The following is a 23,094-nucleotide window of genomic DNA, read 5'->3' on the forward strand; positions in this document are numbered from 1 at the left end:
ATGCTCTAGCTCTTCAGTCAGAGAGGTTGGCTCGAGTCCGTTACTGGATTGTGAGGGAAGTGGTGGGAATTCCTTCAGCGACATTGCAGCAGGTGTTGACCTCGCTGACACACACTCCTCAACATTAACCACTGTACTTTGCCTCTTGATATTAGCCTGAACACTATTTACAATAGATTCAACAAGCTTTTGTTTACCTCCATAGTTGAGTTGAGATGAAGTCCATGACTTGTAAAGCAACTTCTATGCAATTGAGTTATGTCAATGTAGGAGGGATCTGTATTTCCGAGTAATTTTTGAATGTTTTTGTTCATGATGTCAATTGTTTTATTCAATCTGTTGCAATCAAACCTATGTGAGATTATATTTCTCTAAAAACAAAACTGACTACCACTTTTGCAAGAGGTAAAACATATTGCAAATAGATTAAAAAAATAATTAAATTTGGTTAAAAACTACAGAAGCGGACAAGAAACCAAAACCAGGAACTAATTTCAAAACAATATAACTTGACTCTGTTGGATTACCAATGTATCCTCAATGTCTCTATCAAGCATCCAAAGTTTCAGATTATAGAGGGGCAACTGTATACTTAGAGCTTGCACAGTAATACATTTAACTGTTACAAATAACAAACATTATTAGTACTTACTCTGAGAATTGAGATCCATATATTGAGCAAGCCCATGAAGGACTTTCCTGTCATCATTCCCAAGGGGATCACTGATGTATTGTCCAGTGGGTTCCGCAAGGAAGAACTCATGAATGCAAGGTTCCAAACTCAGCAATGTCCCCTAAACAGGAGCGGTTAATTAAACTATGTGTCACAACAGGTCTCCAAGTGCACCCCCAGCTTTTACAACTGACATTATGTAACCAACCAATCCTGCTTGTGGGGAATTTATGTTAATTTATAGGTAAGCAATGTGGACTGTATTAAAGTTATTTTAAAGTTGGAGACACTAATCTTTTAACATAAAACTGGTGTGTAGACTGGGGGCCCCCTTTGATGTTTCCTGAAATGCTTATAATGTTGATAAGTTCACTTTATCACACAACTAGTTATAAGCCAGCGGTATTTAGTTATGTTGGTATGGAGCGGTTTATGGTATTTGAAAATGTATTAATATGAGAGAAGGCGTCTTAAGTCCTCATAGCAACAGGACTTGCCCAAGAGTGTCCCTACACTACAGAAGGAAGGAGTTGGTTATGTGATACATCAGTGACCAATCAGAGAGCTAGTTTTGAAACTATTGGGATTAGAAGATACTGATGCACTCTATGAGGAAAACATTTAACATTTGAAATGGTATTTAAATAGAGATTATGGTGAAATTATTAGAGTGCATTAAAATTTAAATCAATATAAGAATACGTAGAAGAAAATAGTTTATATATTTGACAAACTGCTGTCTTCACTGCAGCCAAAATGTTCAAAACTTCTACACCCTAAAGGTTCTTTAAAAAGTCAATCCAACCCAAAACTAAAAATGAAATTCTAAAATGGCCTACAAAGTTAAAAGTATGTTTACTTCTATTACAGGGTGTCCAGGAAATTCACCAGGCCAACCAGAAAATTCATGAGTAATTCCAGGTAGTTCAGGTCTTACTTTTCATACTCAACTTCTCAACCTCGAGGTTATATCGTGATCATCTACCACTGTCGTAATAACACCATCATCGTTTTCCACTAGGGATGGACGAGATTGGATTTTTAGTTCGAGACGAGACGAGACGAGATTTTTTATTTCTCATAAAATTTCGAGACGAGATCGAGACGAGATTTATCTTCTCATACACAACGGGAAATGCACGTTCGAAATTTTTACCTGATTTTGTAACATTGTTAGATGACTGTTTAAATACTAAAATAATGATAATAGGCAAGAATATTTACAATCTTTCATTAAATAACATCAGCATAACATTTTTTTATTAATCACGCCTAACTTATTAAAAATGCCTACGATTAGGAAACATGGTGATATCAGTTAGGATAGAGTTCAACTTATCCTAAAATAAAATAAATCATAAAATAAAAGCAATATTAATTTTTATAAAATAGTTACTTGTTTTGACTTTTTTTATAGTAATAAAACATTCCTGACACTGCTTACACTTAACAAAACTTCTCAAATGTTATTAAAGTAATATTAATAAAATAATGAAAGTAATATTTACATTAAAAGAATTAATTAAATAAGAACGCCTTCGAAAAGGAAACGCAACTACAACACGCTCCTGTATTGCGGGTGTTGCATTGACTTTCTGCAGGCGTTTAAGTAATCTCGTCTCGTGTAACGAGATTGAAAATTTCCCGAAAATTTCCCGAAATTTCGAGACTTGACCATCCCTATTTTCCACAATAACTGCAAAATCCTGAATATCTCCCTCAGTAACAGAAACCTTATAATAATCTCCAACGATCACAGAAAAGTTATCATCATCTTCCGCGATCGTAGCTTAATTCTAATAATTTCCCGCAGTCATCATCGTCAAACAATAATTTTAGGACATCATCACACGGAAACGTGAACGTCTTCTCCCGCGGTCACGGAATCGCGACAAAATCACTAAAAAATCCCACAGCCATTTGCAGTATGTCTTCGTTAACGTCTCCTGCGGTCTCGGAAACGTCATCGTAGTTTCCCGCGATCACAGAATCGTCATCATCGTTTCCCACGGTCACGGTAACGTCATCTCCCGCAATTACGGAAACGTCATCGTTGTCTCCTGCGATCACAGATTCTTCATCGTCGTCTCCCGCTGTCACGGATATGTCATCGTCATTTCCCGCGGTCACGGAAACACCATAGTCGTCTCCTGAGTCACAGAAACGCCATCATCGTCATGAGCAATCGCGGCAAAATCACTAAAAAATCCCATGGCCGTTTGAAGTTTAGACATCATCATCGTCTCCCGCGGAAACGTCATGAAACATCTTTTTATTCCCTGGAAGAGTACTGTTCTGTATCTAATTAATTATTACTATATTTATCATCATAATTATTGTTCAATTAGTGATAGCTTATTTCCAAACCAAATCTGTATTTTTAAATCTCATTTCAATTTCATTAAGTATTGTTGTATCAAATGTTAGAGTCTCACTCACACAAGCCTACATAAAACACACACACTATCTCGGCTGTGTTGCCCGATGCAGGACGAATCTTATTGGTTAAAAAATGTGGCGTGATATGGACATGGATAAATTTGCGGTACCCCTCTAAGAAACATTGAGGTAGCGTCCCTTCCCCCTCCAAAAATAATGTTCAGTTGAAATGTAACTCTCCTCGGCTGAATACGTGCATTGCGCCGTATTTCGTTAGTCGTTCTCTGTTTATAAACTTTTACCTCTAAAACCGCTTCTCGGACTCTCTAACGCTCTTCTATCGTTTGTCACGAACAATTAATAAAACTTTCTCGACGTCAAACTCTGTAAAGGGTGTTTTTCTTAAATAAGTTATTTAGTACGTTATCGCTGCCGCCGCTAAGCAGTTACGTCCGCCGCGTCTTCGTCGCGAGTGCCTGTGTCAAGTGCCAACTTTAGTGGATTAGGATTACTGGATTCCCCACAAGTGTTCCCCAAAAGTGTGCACACTTCCCTCATCTCTACTCAACCTACAAGTTGGCTACCCTCTTCCCAAGACGTCGTCTTCCGCCATCCACTCACGGCTTCCGCACATGTGCCACCTCTACTCTCTAGTGTTTCTTGTTACTCTTCACCCTTGGATTATTGGTGAGTCATATATTACCCTCTTTACGCCCCATTTAATGGTCCTTCGAGCCGGATGTTAATGGACAACGCTATGGACTTTAACAACCATCTTATACAACAGTAATTAACTCTCAATGAACTTATTCACCATGTGCTAAAAAAAACTGTGAAAAGTGCGTTTGCGTCTCCCTTAAAAACTATGTAATAATTATTCACTCGAGTAAACGGATTCGTTGACCGAAAATCTTACTTATAGTTGCAATATAATTTACTGCAATTTTGCTCAAATGATTTGGCGCTCGATCAGCCATTTTTGATTTGATCACGCCACCGATATCGTTTACTTCGTTCCCGCCCAATGTTGTTCCCGCCTCCACATTCAGCGCGTTGCATTCAACTTTGATGCGCCGACGCGACCTATGTTTGCAGATCACGTGGTCAGTTCCCCCTCACGCACCGAACGTTGCCTTTTCGCAGACGTTGCGCTCCTTCCCCCCTCAAGCACAGCTGATCGGCGCGGTGCAGACTGATACGTCACTCCCTCCTGTCATATGATTGAGACACCAAAATAAACAAACCACAACACACTCTCTCATTCTCATTGTCATTGTACTTAGATATTGTTATATCTATTGCTATTTTGCTGTAATGTAAATAATAATTCATTGAGAATATTCCTGGATATATTTATTTTAGTAAATAATTATTTCCTCTCATTCAACTCGCTTGTAAACAACTTAAGTTATTTGGACAATCTGATTATTTTCTGAGTTCGGTTCTATTTTAATTGGAGTATTTTAATTATGTATTTTAATTTTAATTTTTGATATCTTGCCAGCTATTATAGGCTCACATTTGCAGTTAAATAGCTATTAACTGTCTCTTTGTCATTGTAATGTATTTGGTTATATTTTACTTTATTGGTGAAAAAATGCATTTATGTTTTTGATGTGTTCGTTATTAATTAATTATTCTCTCATAAAACTTACTGATTAAGCTCACTGCTTTTTTAAAATAATAAGTAGGCCAATAATTCTTATTATTTTATTATTTTGTATTTTATTTCCAATTGTATTTAAAATAGGCTATCACAATGCCTACCCCAGCTGTCATCAAGTTTAGTACTTATGAGCGTTCAACCGCTTTAATTAAGGCAAGACTTGATAAAATCCTCACTGCTGTCCAGGCTATTGCTGCCCAACAACCACCACTTACTACAGTGCATTATAGATCGCTGGCGGCTTATGCTAAAGAATCTAACAAAAAGCGTGCCGACTTTGAAGGTAATCTTTACCGTGTTTTGGAAAATATAGATCCTGAGGAAGCTCCCACTACTCTACACTACTCAGTTGTCTGATGATCAAGACACAATTAACGATACTCATGTTAAGATACAAAGTATTATTGAATCTCTTGACCCAGTAGATGAACCAAAGACTCCCTCGGCTCATAGCGAGGCAGGTTCAACTGCACCCACTCTAGCTCAAGCCAATATTAGGCTACCGAAATTGGAATTAAAACAGTTTGACGGCAATCCTTTGCAATGGGTTAGCTTTATAAATTTATTTGACTCAAGTGTCCACAGAAATGCTAGTATCTCAAATGTGGCTAAGTTCCAGTACCTACTAAGTGTCGTGTCTGGCGAGCCCTCAAGTCTGATCAAGTCTCTTAACATCACTACTGCTAATTACTTAGTAGCTTATCAGCTCCTCCGAGAACGCTATCATAATACGAGGCGACTCATAACCTTGCACTTAAATCAAATAATGGACTTACCTGACATTTCCTCAGGGTCCATCCGCAACCTTAGAAATTTCATAAATCTTTATTATGAACATTCTGAAGCGCTAAAAGCTCTTGATTGCGATGTTTTATCAACATCAAATCCCCTCCTCTCAGCCCTCATTTTGCGGAAAATGGATACCGATCTACGCAAAAAGCTAGAAGCTTATCGATCGAGCCAAGATTGCGAAGCACACTCACTACCGGAAGTTTCTGATATAATCAAGTTTCTAAACGTTGAATGTAACCAAGCAGAGGATGAAGGGCTGCACTTGCCACAAACCCCTCGCAAGGCTAATTTTAGCCATTCACCGCAACATAAAGGCAAGAAATCTGTTAGTTTCGCTTCTGATAAAACTAGTAAACACGTAGCACTTCTTTCAGCTGGAAAGAGTACCACTAACTTCTCTCTCCTCCCTCAATGTTTTGCTTGCGGTAAAAATGACCATAAAATATATGTGTGTCCTTCTTTTGGAGCTAAAACCCCTCAAGAGCGTTATCAGCTTGTAAAAAACAGTAATAGATGTATATCGTGTCTTGGTTACCATGATAGTAAACAATGTAAATCCAGAAACACTTGTACGACCTGCCAAAGACGCCACCACAGTCTATTGCACTTCCAGACTCCGTCCCAATCAGATTCTAGATGGCGTAGAGAAAATAATACTACAACCCCTCCGCCTCAGGGACCCAGCTCAGTCACGGCATCCGCTCAAAACCCGTTTAATCATAAGACTTCATCACAATCTACAGTCCTCCTTGGTACAACTCTTGTCAAGTTGACATCCTCTACCGGACATACTCATGTGTTTCGTGCCCTACTCGATTCAGGTAGTATGTGTGATTTCATCAGTGAGCGTGCCGCTCAGCTCCTGGAAACCCCAAGACATAAGTCGACCCACACAATTGTCGGCATCTCTGCCACAACCTCCCAAACTAAAGGGATTACTCGGTTAAATTTAGCTACTCTCAGTGACAACAATGTTGCATCTCAGCACCCATTCCATATTTTGGACAAGATCACTATTGATATTCCCCGCTCTCGCCTTGCACCGGAAGTGTTTAAAATGGTAAAACCTTACGTGCTAGCTGATCCCACTTTTCATTTACCAAGTGGTATTGACGTTCTTTTAGGCGTCTCTCTGTTTCCTCTCATTCTTACTCACCAAACACATTCAATTGGTGCAAACATGCCATACCTTATTGGCACAAAGTTTGGATTCGTTGTGATGGGATCCGCCCCTGTTGCAGATGTAAGTTCCTCCGCTCCGTGCACATATTCTTCTTTTCTCTCTACCAGTGATAATGATCTCCATTCCTCTATCCAAAAATTTTGGACCCAAGAAGAGATCCCACAGTGCAGTAGTAAGACTTTAGAGGAGCAACAGTGTGACAAACATTTCTCTGAAACCCACACACGCAACCAGAACGGCCAGTATGTGGTTAGATTGCCATTCAAGGCTAATCATCCTCCCTTGGGAACCTCTTACCTCCCTGCGCAACGACGCTTGTATTCTTTAGAGCGTAAGTTTGCCGCTCAAAGCTCATTCCGTGACATGTACGTTGCGTTTATGGATGAATATCTCTCTCTCGGTCACATGACCAATATTGAGACTGTCGATTTAACCTCCCCTCACTATTATCTTCCCCACCACGGAGTTTTGAAAGAAAATAGTAGCTCTACGAAACTTCGTACTGTGTTCGATGCTAGTAGCAAGACAAGTTCTGGACTGTCGCTAAATGACATCTTACTCACAGGTCCTAAGCTCCAGACGAACATTTGTGACATTGTGCTCCATTTCAGGTCCTATAACATTGTTTTCTCTTGTGACATTCGTCAAATGTATCGTCAAATATTAGTACATCCAGACGATCAGAAATACCAGCTTATCTTATGGCGTAATAACTCTTCCCAGGACCTCTCCACCTACCAGCTGGCTACAGTCACATATGGGGTCAACAGCAGCCCCTATCTCGCTATTAGAACGCTTCATCAGCTAGCTAAAGACGAGGGTGAGGCGTTTCCTGCTGCTGCTCAAGTTTTAACTTCCCATACGTATGTTGATGATATAATCGCAGGTGCTGACACGGTCGAAGATGCTCTAGAACTTCAAAGCCAGATAATTAGCCTTCTGTCCCATGGTGGATTTGAACTCCGGAAGTGGTCATCCAACGCCAAGGAACTCCTTCAAGCTCTGCCCCAAGAACATCTTGAATTACCTGTATTTCTGGAACATGCTAAAGAACCTCTATTTTCAATATTAGGACTGCATTGGTCACCAGTTTCTGATTGTTTCACCTTCAATATAAATTTCTTTGATGCAGCTAATGAGACACCCACCAAACGTCGTGTGCTCAGCTTGGTTGCTAAAATCTACGACCCGTGTGGCTTTCTAGCTCCGTGTACAATGCAAGCAAAATGCTTTATACAGCTGCTCTGGACCACAGGATTAGGCTGGGACGAAGAGCTCTCAAGTGACTTAACTTCAATATGGCAAAACTTTGTAACTAATACTCAATCTCTCTCCAATATTCAGATCCCCAGAGCATTCCAGTTTTCAGTTTCAAGCGCTATTGAACTTCACGGCTTCTCAGATGCCTCAGAAAGCGGTTATGCCGCAGTTCTCTATTTCAGATGCAAACTCTCATCCGGTGATGTCACTGTACGTCAAATATTGGCGAAAACTCGTGTATCTCCTCTAAAACGAGTCACTCTACCTCGTCTCGAGCTATGTGCTGCTCATCTCCTTGCTCAACTAGCATCATACTGCCTCTCTATGTTTACGAATAAAGTAACATTCTCTCGTACTGTTCTATGGTGTGACTCTTCCATCACTCTAACATGGCTTCAAACATCACCATACAGACTGAAAACTTATGTGGCGAACAGAGTAGCTCAGACTCAAGAACTTTTCCCCTCACATTGCTGGCGTTACATACCCAGTCAGGATAACCCCGCAGATTGCGCCTCTCGGGGAATAACTGCCACTCATCTCCAAAATCACCCCTTGTGGTGGACCGGGCCATCCTGGCTCTCTCAACCTTGCGAAGACTGGCCTAATAGACAATTTACACCTGTAAATTTAGATAGCTCAGAAGAAACAAAAGTGGCTGAACTTTTTGTCTTCACTTCGAACTCCAACCCTGAATGGGAACTTTTGACAAGATTTTCCTCGTGGACTAAACTCGTACGCATTACAGCTTACATCCTTCGCTTCATTTACAACGCGAGAAGATCGAACAAGCTGCGAAGTTCTCTCACTACAAATGAACTTAAGTCATCAACCACAAAAATTATCCAACTTGTTCAAAAATCATGTTTTTCTGAAGAAATCGCCAATCTCCAGAAATCAGAAAACCGCAATTCTAAGTATAAACGCTTGTCACCCTTTCTCGATGAGCACGGAATAGTTCGTGTAGGCGGCCGCATTAAGAATTCTTCGCTCCCCTATGACAGCGTTCATCCCGTATTGCTCCCCAAAAGGCACCATGTTGTAGATCTTATCATAGATGACTGTCACAAAACACATCTTCATGCCGGACCTCAACTCACTCAATCTCTCTTAGCCTCAAGGTTCTGGATCCTCTGTGCGCGTAGTGTTATCCGCTCACGCATATTCAAATGTATCCCTTGTTTTAAAAATAGACCCCAAAACAAGGCGCCTCAAATGGGTAATTTACCCAAAGTTCGTGTCACTCCTGCCAGACCATTCATCTCAACTGGAATGGATTATGGTGGCCCTTTTATTGTTAAAGTCCACAACTTACGTTCAATCAGACACGTTAAGGTCTACTTGTGCATATTCGTTTGTATGGCTACTAAGGCCGTGCACATCGAAGTAGTGACAGATATGACTACCGATGCCTTCCTAGCGGCTTTAACTCGTTTTGTCTCAAGAAGAGGGTTAAGTACCAACTTGTACAGCGACTGCGGTACGAATTTTGTAGGTGCGGATAACGCCCTTAAGAAGATTATTAAGTCCGCTCAATCTTCAAACCAATTTAAGGACTTTGTCTCTACCAAAGGGATTATTTTCCACTTAAACCCCCCTTCAGCTTCTCATCAGGGTGGGTTATGGGAAAGTGCCATTAAAAGCGCTAAACACCACCTCAAACGAGTCATCGGAACGAACATCCTGACTTTGGCAGAATTTTCTACTCTGTCAACACAGGTAGAGGCCGTTCTGAACTCACGCCCCCTTACGCAGCTTTCATCCGACCCTTCGGACCTGACACCTCTCACTCCAGGACATTTTTTGATCGGCGCCCCTCTAACTGCGGTTCCTGAAGAAGATGTCCAAGACGTCTCCACCAACAGGCTGAAGCACTGGCATCTCGTCAAGGCACTCCATCAGCGAATATGGAAGCGATGGCAGCAAGAGTACCTGCACACCTTGCAACAAAGGATGAAGTGGGCCTCGCACCAAGATAACCTCAAAGTCGGTGATCTTGTGTTAGTGGAACAGCAATCTACCCCTCCTCTGACCTGGCCTTTGGCCCGCATTATTGATGTGTCTCCTGGCAAAGACAATGTGGTACGAGTGGTACACTTGAAGACAGCAACCGGCATCCTCACTCGACCCGCTGTAAAAGTGTTTCCACTACCTCTTGGTTGTGAATAGACTATCAATTGATAGCACTTCATGTATATAGCTTTAGTTATAATTATATGTCTTAGGTGTCTGAAATGTGTTCCTTTGTATTTTGTTTTGAATCTCCAAGTAGATTCAAGGGGGCCCGGATGTTCTGTATTTAATTAATTATTACTATATTTATCATCATAATTATTGTTCAATTAGTGATAGCTTATTTCCAAACCAAATCTGTATTTTTAAATCTCATTTCAATTTCATTAAGTATTGTTGTATCAAATGTTAGAGTCTCACTCACACAAGCCTACATAAAACACACACACTATCTCGGCTGTGTTGCCCGATGCAGGACGAATCCTATTGGTTAAAAAATGTGGCGTGATATGGACATGGATAAATTTGCGGTACCCCTCTAAGAAACATTGAGGTAGCGTCCGTTCCCCCTCCAAAAATAATGTTCAGTTGAAATGTAACTCTCCTCGGCTGAATACGTGCATTGCGCCGTATTTCGTTAGTCGTTCTCTGTTTATAAACTTTTACCTCTAAAACCGCTTCTCGGACTCTCTAACGCTCTTCTATCGTTTGTCACGAACAATTAATAAAACTTTCTCGACGTCAAACTCTGTAAAGGGTGTTTTTCTTAAATAAGTTATTTAGTACGTTATCGCTGCCGCCGCTAAGCAGTTACGTCCGCCGCGTCTTCGTCGCGAGTGCCTGTGTCAAGTGCCAACTTTAGTGGATTAGGATTACTGGATTCCCCACAAGTGTTCCCCAAAAGTGTGCACACTTCCCTCATCTCTACTCAACCTACAAGTTGGCTACCCTCTTCCCAAGACGTCGTCTTCCGCCATCCACTCACGGCTTCCGCACATGTGCCACCTCTACTCTCTAGTGTTTCTTGTTACTCTTCACCCTTGGATTATTGGTGAGTCATATATTACCCTCTTTACGCCCCAAGTACTTTTTCACCTTTACCTAGCTTTAGCTAAAATTGTTTTAGTTTTGTAAAATTTTTTGGCCTATTTATTTATTTATTTATTAGTTTATTTATTAATTGAGTTACTTGTCAGTACATCATAATAACAGGACATATTGTCAATGGTTAAATAAAGACTTAAAACTAATACATCTGTATTTACACAAAATCAACAGAATCTTCCCAAAATACAACATTGTTACATGACAAAAAATTGAGCTAGAAGGAATCAATTCTTTCAGAATCAATTTAATAATTTATCTTATTAATCAATTAGGAAAAGTTTCGGTTTTGAGATTCACCGAGTTTTGAGATTCAAAAGTTTTGAAATTGAAGAATTTGACAGTTTTATCTTTGAAACTGCTGACATTTTTTTGTGCCATTATTATTGTTTTCAACACTGTTTCCAAATAAGCTGGTAGCAATCGAGCAAACATATCACCATTAACAGTAATGAAACAAGTAAATTTTATTCTGAACTTCAAAAGGTGTCTTAAATACTATAACTGGTACGATTCAGTTTCACATCAATATTTACTAAACACAATGAAATGCGACCACTGTTCTATTCTAATTAATCTAATATTCATGTTTAGGTTGGTGTTAGTAGGTCTTTGTTTGTAGATTGTGTAGCTAGAAGTTTAATTTTTTTTTATTTATAAAAAATTATGTTGCATTGGGTTTTAAGATCATCAGTCACATATTTATGCTATGTCAGGGTCAGGAGTCGATCTCTTTCAGTTTTGATTGCATTCTTAACATTTTATGATTACGTGTACTGTATTTTTTTAACCTTGACCTTTGTAACCAGCTAAGTAAAAAGTTTTGCGTTTAGGTTTTGAGATTCAAGATTCGGGATTCGATTTTTTTAAGTTTTGGTTTCGGTTTTGAGATTTGAAATTTCTGGATTTGACCATCACTACAGCTTAGCATTAAGTCCTCATAAATTGCACCTTTTTGAAAAGAAACCCAAATCCGCTGGGACAAAATTCTACTATTAGAATGTAACGATTCTCTTATTTACTATAAGCATGTATATTTTATTATAACTTTATTTTAAATGTGACACTATTCATGTATATATTCCTAATGTACTTGATGAATGAAGATAATTTGAATTGAATTGAATTGAATGATAGAAAATACAGGTCTTGTCACACTCAAGTAAAAACGTACTTAGATTATTATTTTGGGCCCTTGACTTACCACATAAACTCGTAAAATAAATAATTAGTTCAAAGAAATGCAGAGTTTAAGCAGGTTGCGTGAACTGGTTTTGTTATAAATAACCTTTACCACTCAGTCCGAAATATTTTGCACTTACCTTAGGCAACTCTTCACTGTTCAAGAACTTCTGAACCAGGGGACAAATTCTCTTAAAGTATTTTCTGCCTTCGTCAGGTCTTCCATCAGGCTGCTTCTCAGACATCTCTTGGGCACATCTCGCCTTAGCCTCTCGCACTTTAGCGAACTGCTTTGTCAGGAAAGCGTGCTGTTCTTCTTCTGGTTGACACATAAAATTCTCCCACGCCTAAAATGATCAGTTATTGGTAATAAATCAAATAGAAAATGAACAAAATTAATTTATAGGCTATGAGTTAAATACATTTTTTTGAAAGTTGTAAGGTTAACATTTGATAATAATTAAATATATTGGCTTCATTACATACAAGTTTAAGTTAAGTGTCTCATTTCATGATTCATGGGTGTATTTTTTATTGCAATTTATGAGTTGGAAGAAGGTAATTTAAAAAAGAAATGAGTAGACAATTTTTGCCGTTTCCATTTAGATATTAAACCCAAAACCAAGTCAAATGACCAAAATAACAGCATAATATATTACTCGCAAGTATTGCAGTTTGTAAATTGTATATTAAATTATTCATAAGGAAGACCAGGAAACCGAGAACATACATACACATGATATTTTCATGATCGAAAAAGAGTCTGTTAATAGCTTAAAGTTTATGTGTATAATTTATTTTAATTTAAAATAAATAAATTCTTTAGATAGCCGATAGCCTATTAAATATTTATTAATGGTGTTCTTTTGGTTCCATTTTCTCATTACAGTGTTATCAGAAAACACAATGAAAGATAAATAATTGTGATAGCGTGAAATAAAGACGATGTCACTGAGATTGCGTGGGATATTAATTTCTTTTATTGTGATCGCATTAAATTATTGCAATGTAACTGTGATCACAATTTTTTTTCAAATATCTAGCCTTTTTATAAAAAGAAGGAAATCAGGTTGGTGGTCTTTTAGACCTCTGCGTGGAACGTATCTAGCAAAGCAAGGGGTGAGCCTGTAAAGCACTGAAAGGGTGAACTGTACTGATAAAAAGTAGGCCTAGTGGTAGGTATTAGGATCCGAACCCACCACATCGCTGCCTGGGGCCCGAAGTCTGTGGCACTACCGACTGAGCCACTGACTCAACAATTTTACCTTCCTGCGTTTAAGCTGTTATCTGGATGGTGTGAAGGTTTACTGATTGGACACTTTCTTTTATTGTTATTTATGAATATGAGGATTTTCTTACCTTCATAGCATCCTCATTACACATAAGTCTCTCAAACACTGTTGGTTCTTGTTCGATTATATCATCATGTAGTTCTTCACCCTTGAGCAGATTTTGAAGGAATGCATCTAAAAATAAAAAAAATAGCAGTGCGCGCTCTAGTGTAACTGTAACTACTGAAAAGGTTTATTGAGGCTCATAGTAATACAGATTGAAACGTCTGATTCATTTCTAAAAACACAGATAGTTTACTGACTAATTTTGTGCACTGTGACAGTGGTGTTGTCCTCACTAGGCCTAAGGATAAACTTTCTCGTAATACAAACAGACAGTTTATAAACTGAATTATAAATAACATCACAGTCCTTTGAGCGTTTGACAGATTTTTGCAATTCAATTGAAAATTCTTATCCTAATGAAATCTTGGACTCTGATAGTGTAAATGCTGCTAATAGAAGTGAGACTGATCTTGTGGTGAACGTAGATTCTAACATTTCCACAGTTCTAACCTCTCAGTCTAAACACTATCAGGATAAAGAAGGTACTTCCAACTTCTTTAAGTAGTGTAAGTAAGGGGATTAACTAAATATACTGGAAGAATAGAGTAAATACCCCCCTGCCACTGCAACAGACCAGTATAAGACAACTAATAATCCTGAGACCGTATCAGTAGCCTACTAATCAACATGGCCAAGCTCAGTCTGCTTCCAGTTCTACCCATAGCAATGTACACGATCAGCCTACCTGTAAATAATGTTTGTGGGTTAACTTATTCTGACGACTCCTTAAGAAGTGGATTTTTTTCCAGCCTGATGCTTGAGGAGTTTTAAATGACTGCCAAAACATGAGTAGCAGGTTTATTACACACTTGCATATCAAGGAATGTTTGGCGAGGTAGTTATGTTTCAGCCATTGTTTGTTGCCAATATAGAACACAATCCTTGGGCTATAATATTTATTAAATTATACTATAATAAAATTACATACTGTTATCAATTCTACGAGACCATCTGCGGCCCACTTTGCAGTTCCTGCAGGAGATCCCATCCTGCAATGCTTGCAACACAAGTTTGCGTCTTGGCTGGGCAGGTCTACGAGGCTGATGCTCAGGCAGTCGAATTGGTTCAATCACTTCCTCCTCATCACTACTGGATGAAGGTTCACTGAATATACAACCAGAAAATTAGTTAAACAAACACATATGAATAGGATGGGGTAAAAACTACAGACAAAAACCTTACAACTTACTACTAAAGACAAACCTTACAACTTACTACTGTTTAGTAGTAAGTTGTAAGGTTTTGTCTGTAGTCAAATTGGATTTCGATTTGAAATATTTAGGTAGGTTTATAGGGACCAACATAGAGAAGATTGATTTTACTTACGTAAGAGCTTATTTTTGTAAATCAGAACTTAGGTCTGTTAACAAACTAGATGAGCTTGATGAAAGCAATTAACTGCTGTCCAAACTTGTAAGCAAGAAATGTCTACACCACTTAATTATTTTAAACTCATTAAACATGTAATATAGGTCTAGGTAGACATATCAATAAAAATGTAATACAGTAGAATAATTAAAACAATATTGTAAATTTTACTGAATAAATTTATTCTGAGCACTTTTATATCTAATCCACACAATGCAGCTATAGTATTTTTTCCTCAGTTTTTTTGCCACTTGCCTAAGTAGTAACAGTAGCCTACAGTTCGGTGTTGCACAAGATTAATTACCGGTGCTGTACTTACTATACAAATACAATGTTATAGTTATTACAGTAATTAATGTACCTAATGTAAGCTATTAAATTTCATATTCTAGTTGGTCTTTTTTGTACTGCAAGCTTTAATATAAAATTAAGTTACACACATTATTTCTATTTTTAAGGAGGGCTTATCAAGCCAGAATACTTGATACTTGTCTTCTTTATCTTTACTGTGATTACGGATAGATAGCGTCAAATTTATTATAATATTTTAAACCATAATTACATATATTTACAACACATAAAAATGACTGCGGCTGTGGCCAAAATTCATCCCAGCATGAGAGGTTCCTCAACTAACTCTTGCAAGGCCTACTTTAAAGTGGCCTTTGCAAAAGAGAATTGCTCAGTGTTCATCTGAAGACCTTTAGGTCTAGGTTTCTTAGGACTCTTTTGGGCAAAGTGTTATTTAAAGGTCTTTATAGCAGAGTGCGGGTAGCGCTTTTGCGTTAGACTTGGACGGCAGCGAGGCATGTCCAAGTCATGAGCTCTATGTGTTCCGTGGTTGTGAGGGATACTTCTGTTATTGAAGCTGGTCAGGTTCTCTTTTAACAAGACAAGGCTGTTCAGGACATAAACTGGCTGACAACAGTGAGCTATTCAATTCTTTAAAAAGGGGTCGGCAGTGTTCTATTGGGCCGGAAGATGTAAACTTGATGACTCTCAAGTCTTTCTTCTGCAGCAAAAGTACAGTGGTTATGGAACAAGGAGTGAGAAGGTCTAGGACACTTGACAACTTAACACAAACCTTAAGTCAACTCTGTGTGGATATTCCAGCCTAACCTAGGATCAATCCAGAAACCTAACAGCTTTACAGCCTCGTCCTGTTCTATCCTCAATCGCAGAGTGCAGATCAGGGATTGGGTTTTTGCCTAGTTGATTTTTAAGCGGTTTGCTATTATCCAATCCTTATAGTAATTTCCAGCAGATTGTCTCCTTCTGCCCTCAATCGCTCAATGTTCTTTCCCTATTGTACAGGGAGCGGCAGAAATATCTGACGGTTTTCAAGCGAGTACAGTCCGGCAGCCGAGTGGAGGGGGGTGGTGGGGAGCGGCTCATTCTCAAGGCCAAGTGACCCCATTTCAGTCGCCATGGAGCAGTGGACCGGTATACATAGCGCGTTTGTCGTTGAGGCGTATTTTAAAAGTGGCGATTCTGTTGTGTTAATGTGGCTCGTGGGGAACCTATTCCATCCCGAAACACCATCAAATTTTAGGTGGATACCTTTAGATCCACAGGATCAACTATTCGACCAATACCTAAAATTATGTTTGTTTACATAACCATCTAAGTGAAAATGGGCCTCATCACTTATTACAAGAATTTTTTCGTCATCCATCAAATCAATCATTTGCTCTGAAAATGTTTGAGGATTAGCGTGGTCGTGAGGCTGAAGTTTTTGGACGATTGCCATTTTATATTGGTGAAAGTGAAGGTCTGAGTGCAAAATTCGTCGAATATAGCGATCAGATATGCCAAGAGCAGCAGCTTGTCTACGCAACGGGCAATGCGGGCTCCTTAGCACAGCTTGTCGCACTCGCTCCACGTCCTCCGGCGTCCTCACTGACCTTGGACGGCCTGTAGGCCTACGTTTTGCATTTGATCCTGTGATCTAAAGGTACCTATCCACCCACAATTTGATGGTGTTTCGGGATGGCATAGGTTCCCCACGAGCCACATTAAAATGCCTACGAAACTTACGTTGCGTATCAACAATAGAATCGCCACTTTTAAAATACGCCTCAACGACAAACGCGCTATGTATACCGGTCCACTGCTCCATGGCGACTGAAATGGGGTCACTTGGCCTTGAGAATGAGCCGCTCCCCACCACCCCACTCCACTCAGCTGCCGGACTGTACTCGCTTGAAAACCGTCAGATATTTCTGCCGCTCCCTGTACAAGGTGGTATCGTCAGCAAACAATAAGGTTTAAATCCATTTAGATGCAGATCGTTGATCGAATAAGAAGTCCAACCACCGATCCTTTGGGCACTCCAAGAGGGATAATCTGCACTTTTGAAGAGGTTCCGGTCAGTGACATGAGCGTGTTGCTAGCCTAATGGTTAGCGTCCCGGACTTTGATGCGAGAGGAACAGGTTTGATTCCCGGCATTACCACAAAATGGGTTTAGACCACTTGCCCTAAAAATGTTTGAGTAGGCCTACTCAGTACAACACCTCCAGTAAAAATGCCACCAACGTAAGTTAGACAAGGAAAAAAATAAACAAGCCGGATTACTGGAGGGTTTGGATTATTGAGGGCCAAATACCAAAGAACTACTGAAATTGTATTACTAGGCCTATGAGTTCATGATAGAATAACTTAGGTCCGTAATTTTTTTATAGGCCTGATTTCTAAGGGCAAAATTCAATAACTAAGGTACAGTAATTAACCTGAATCAATGCAATATTTTTATTTCAGCACAGAATAGTAAAAAGTTGAGTTTATTTCTGTGTCAAGGTCATTGACTTTCAGAATAGACTAAGTATTACATTACATCAATGTAGATAACCAAGTTAGTCTACAGATAAGTAAGGCTAAGTTTGACTTGGAGGCTAACTTAAATGCTCTAATTTAAGGTAATTAAAAAAAACTAGGTTAGTATGATTTACAGTATTTTCTAAAATACATAAATTTGTATGATAAGTAAAAAATGATAAGCAACGTAAACAATTTATGAGTTGTTAACTTATCCAAGTAAATTATCCTTCTAGTAAGATAACTTAGAGAAAAACTACTTACATTATAGCAACGGGCACCTGATTAGGGTCGGGTAGGATTTTATTTTCATTGGGCGTCCTTAGAAATCCCATTTCAAATGGAAAGTATCCAGATGTCAACTAATACTGATAAGGATTAACCTAAATATGAGTAAGAGACTATAGTGTTTATTTGCAATAAACAAACATCTATCAGCCAGCAACCAGCAGCAACTTCAAGCAGAGGTAGAGGTGGCGCTGGGGCTGGGTGGTTCCGTACCGACAGACCGCCACCGCCCACCACCACGCCGTGCAGAAAGCATCATCATCATACCGTGCATAACTTAGCCGAACAGTTCGTGGGAAATTGTTATCTCTATCACTGTCGCTGTCAAAACGTGTCGTTTGTAGGTTAAATTTAAATTAATTTAACTGTCATAACCTAACCAAACTTGCTGATAACGAAAATTTCGAATGAAGGTTTACTAATAACAAAAATAGTTGTTCATAAAATAAAACTATAAATGTCTAAAAATCAATTATATAATTTTTTAATTATAAAATTAAACTATCATAACCTAACCAAACCAACCAAACTTGCTAATAATGAAAAAATCGAGTCAAAAAGTTAATGCCTCCGGTGAGTTTCGAACGTGCTACCTCCGGATTATCAGCCCGGTGCCGGTGCTCTATTCTCTCCACCACCGAGATATACGGCTGATCAACGTATCTTTGCGGTAGTGGTGTTCCCTCGAGCAGTGGTGGGTGGTGGTGGGCGGTGGCGGTCTGTCGGTAAGGGTTTATGTTTGGGTTCAACAACACAATCACAATACAATCACAATCACACACACACAACAGACATTCGGGATTCGGATCGGACGGATAGTTCGGTTGTGGTTCGATGAATATCGAACATATTGTAAGTCGCATATCAAATCGCATTTCGCTCGCATCGCATCCGCATCATTCATTCATCACTATCACTGGTCTATTTGTATTGTTTTTTTTTTATATTTCACTATCTATTTATTATTTATGTTATTTGTATATGTTATTTATTGTATATGTTATTTATTGTATATGTTATTTATTGTATATGTTATTTATTGTATATGTTATTTATTGTATATGTTATTTGTTGTATATGTTATTTATTGCATATGTTATTTGTTGTATATGTTATTTATTGCATATGTTATTTATTGTATATGTTATTTATTATGTTATTTATTGTATATGTTATTTATTGTATGTGTTATTTATTTACCCTTGAATCATTATGTATATTAATCTAAATGCATGTATTTTCACGATTTTCACTAAGGCCAGAGCTAATGCTATATTATTGTTATGATTTTTTTCCATCTTGTTTTGTTGCATGATTGCATGAATGTAAAAACGGAGTTTGTCCGTTGATATGTAAAATAAATAAATAAATCACAAGACGCAGCCGGAAGCAGCGTTGGAGCTGGAGTTGTCGTCTGCCGCTTATAAGTTAATAATTTAGGTTACACAGGCTGTTATTGTCTATGTTGAGGAATTTCAATAAAGTTTGGTTACTTATTACTTAAGTTACTTTTCCCAATTTTTACAATACGCAATGAGTTTGAAATCAAATTACCCCCTTATTAGAGCTAAAACTATTAATTGAATTATTAAAATAAAAATGTCAATTCAGTTATGTTTTTAGCGAATTTCCCTATAGGGAAGTAGCTATTACCGTAGGTCTCATGGTAACACTTAGGCCCGGGACCGATTTACTTTTTCATTTTGATGTCCCCAGAGGCCAAAAACACCATTCGTTCAAATTTTTATATATGTATGAGTTCCGGGACACCCTGTATATATATGTGTGTGTCCGTGAACACGATAACTTGAGTAATGTTTATCCGATTTTGATGAAATTTGGTTTAAAGGTGTAAGGCGGGATAAACTTGAATGAGTTCGCGATCCAGCATGATCGGACCATGGGAACAGGGTTTTATGGGGGGTTTTATGGGGTAAAAATTGGTTTTTCTCACTTTTGATCCTCAAAACACAAAATTTCCCAATTTTCCTCTAAACCTTCTTAAAGAGCTTAAAAAACAAACAATTCAGTATATCAAAGTGTTTTTTTACGGTTATTGGTTACGGAGAAAACTAAAAAAAAATGGTCAATTTAAAATTCCCATGTTATTCTTATGGAGGATATTGTAAAATGTTGTAGTTTGCTTGTTTATGGATATCTTTTGATCAAACTTGGCAAATATATTCATTTTATACTAAGCAATAATTATTTTACTTAAAACACACACTTTATTAGTTTCCTTGTAGCAGCAAACCTAGGTACTCGTTAAACCTAATGTTATTTAAATAGATCAATAATTGATCTATTTAAATAACATTAGGTTTAACGAGTACCTAGGTTTATTGAAAATCAATTCAGCCAAATGGAAATTCGCTAAGACGGCAGGTTTGCTGCGGCGGGGGTATTTTACAAATCAATCATATAGATAAAATATGATGGTTTCTAGAAAACTAATTGATTTACGCTTTAACTGTTTCTGTAGTTCAAACAGTGTGCAAATTAACAAATTAAGTACCGGTATTGAAACAAATATGTATTTTTTAAATCAAAATAGATAGAAATATTCTGTTTGTAGCATTGGTTGAACAAAGGTTCCGGAATGTTTTACATCAAAAATATTTTTAACCCCCTTAATAAGGTAAGGGGTGGGGGTGACTTATTTTTTTCAAATAACAACCTCTATTGAGTGAACCCTCATTTTGAAGGGGTTGCCAAGACATAAGCAATGGTGCAAATCTGAAGTCGATGATATGTCACCTTTAGCCAAAATTGCAGGTATTTAAAATTTTGAATTGGTGAAATGGGTGCTTTTTCACCCAATCAAATGTTTAAATACCTGTCATTTTCGCTAGGGGTGACATATCGACTTCAAGTTTGCACCATTGCTTATGTATTGTCAAACCCTTCAAAATGAGGGGTCACTTAATAGGGGTTGCGATTTGAAAAAAATAAGTCCCCCCCTACTACCAACCTTGTCAGGGGGGTTAAAAAATATTTTTGATGTATAAAGTTGCGGATCCTTTGTTAAAAATCATAACGTCACAAACGGAATATATCTATCTATTTCGGTTTAAAAAACACATATTTGTTTCAATAGGTACTTAATTTACACACTGTATATTTTGGAAGGGTTTATTTACACACTATTTTCTTTTTGATAGTTATATTATGATGCTAGAGATACTTGATCTGTTTGTTTTCAACTTTTTAAAGTTTCTCAAATGCTTATTCTCTCCATTTTTGCTTCGTTCGGACTTATAACACAACACAACTTCACTCTTGAAACGGACACTATACTAAAACAAGGCATGTTTGTATTTTGTACTCGTATCTTTATCTTACTCTTGCACGTATCTTACTAGGAAGATTAACTTACAAGAGTGAAAATTTAAAAACGTACGTTTTCATGTCCCTGGCCTTTTACTTCGTAGATACTGGATTTGTAGTTTATTATTATGTGTTTTAATATTTTTGGGACGGGGGCAACTTGTTACACACATTTATTTGGTTTTAAATAGGTTCTAGGTATTTTTTACGTAATTTTAAAGTCTCAAAATTCACGACCATGACGTGTCCCTAGGGTACATTTTCCAACTTTCACGCTGTTTTTAGACTAATTATTCATGCCGAAATATATAAAGCCATATTTTTATGTCATCAATGGTTATTAAACTTACAAAAAAGGAGCATATTATAATTTTATTGTCATTGCAAACTGACTACCATGACAAAATAAGTCTGTCCCTCGATTTGGCGTCACGACCATTAGGGAAAAATTTTCAACTTTGGAGCACGACAGTGGCAAGCCTGGCGTCGATGGAGTCAGTTGGTTTTAGAGACTAGTTCGGGGTGTACGTCAGGATTGTAGTGCCGGTCGTTTCGAGTTGAAAGGAGGAATTACAAGATTAATAAAGGAAAGTTTGTGTTTTTTGTAATTTTGGTGTGTCCATGACCGTACGTAGTCATTCGATGAAGTAGACATGGTGTTAATTTTTGTTTATAAGATATTTCAATTGCTAGATTAACCTAGAAGTCCACTTTGTATCCTCAAACATGAGGTGCAGGGCTACCGCCAGAACAGAGCCAAATAACACGTAATTTCACGACCAAAGTTTCACGACCATCGCGGGTTTTTTCACGACCAATCCAGCCTTATGGATTATAGTGTGTTTGGTCGTGACAATAACTTTAATATAATTGTAATTTGAACAGTTTAGTTCAATTTAAACACTTATTTTTATTATAACTAACAGTATAATTGAAGGATTGTTTAGAAAGATTTAGATTATTTCAGAAAATTCACGACCGTACCGCTTGTCCCTGACCATCACGTTTATGATTTCTATCATAAAAATTTCAAAAATTAAAATATCGTCATATTTCAATGTTTTATACACAAAAGAAGCACACCTCTATACAAACATAACGATTTTTCGGGTCTCAGGTCAGTTTTTTCGGAGTTATACAAACTTTAAAAGATTTTATTGGCTTTTTTTCAATTTTTTGAGTTTTTTATTTTTTTCTAGAAAGACCAAATATACCAAAAGCTCAGTGACCTTTTTATTGTATAATGGTCATAAAAGTAAATTAGTTTATAGCAAAACATAGTTATAAAAATAATATTAACTATTTTTAATATTCATTTAAACGTCTGTTATGGTCGTGACAGGATTTCGTGTTTTTCTACTAAAGATGCTCTTTTAAAAAAAAATACCAAAGATATTGCGTTACCATGGACATTTTATGAAACTTCAAAAGTTAATAAAATAAAAATAATAATAAAAGTTTTGAAAAAAGGGGAAAAAAATTTGCAAAGTGCTTTTCCTGAAAACGTACGTTTTTAAATTTTCACTCACAATAACAACATCGGTTCGATTCTACACGACGAATACGATACGAAATCGACATTCAGTTGATAACAATCGAAACACAGCCGAATTACCCGAATGTCTGTTGTGAGTTGTGAACCTAGC

General features: G+C 37.8%; 1 protein-coding gene across 1 annotated transcript in view; it reads right to left on the reverse strand.

The window, feature by feature from the left end:
* LOC128998662 (uncharacterized) overlaps positions 1 to 18,260 on the reverse strand; it is a 28,952-nt gene extending 10,692 nt beyond the window's left edge. Inside the window, exons 1-5 of the mRNA XM_054424889.1 lie at positions 18,098 to 18,260; positions 14,578 to 14,753; positions 13,612 to 13,718; positions 12,393 to 12,599; positions 653 to 794 (exon numbers count right to left, since the gene is read on the reverse strand). Coding sequence (XP_054280864.1) covers positions 653 to 794; positions 12,393 to 12,599; positions 13,612 to 13,718; positions 14,578 to 14,753; positions 18,098 to 18,168 — 703 coding nt within the window. The 5' untranslated portion in view covers positions 18,169 to 18,260. The remainder of the gene's footprint in view (positions 1 to 652; positions 795 to 12,392; positions 12,600 to 13,611; positions 13,719 to 14,577; positions 14,754 to 18,097) is intronic.
* Between the last annotated feature and the right edge of the window lie 4,834 nt (positions 18,261 to 23,094).

This window comes from Macrosteles quadrilineatus, unplaced genomic scaffold (assembly GCF_028750875.1).
Source record: "Macrosteles quadrilineatus isolate MER2022 unplaced genomic scaffold, UCM_ALF_1.0 Scaffold_7__1_contigs__length_78375512, whole genome shotgun sequence".
NCBI classification, from domain to species: Eukaryota; Metazoa; Arthropoda; class Insecta; order Hemiptera; family Cicadellidae; genus Macrosteles; species Macrosteles quadrilineatus.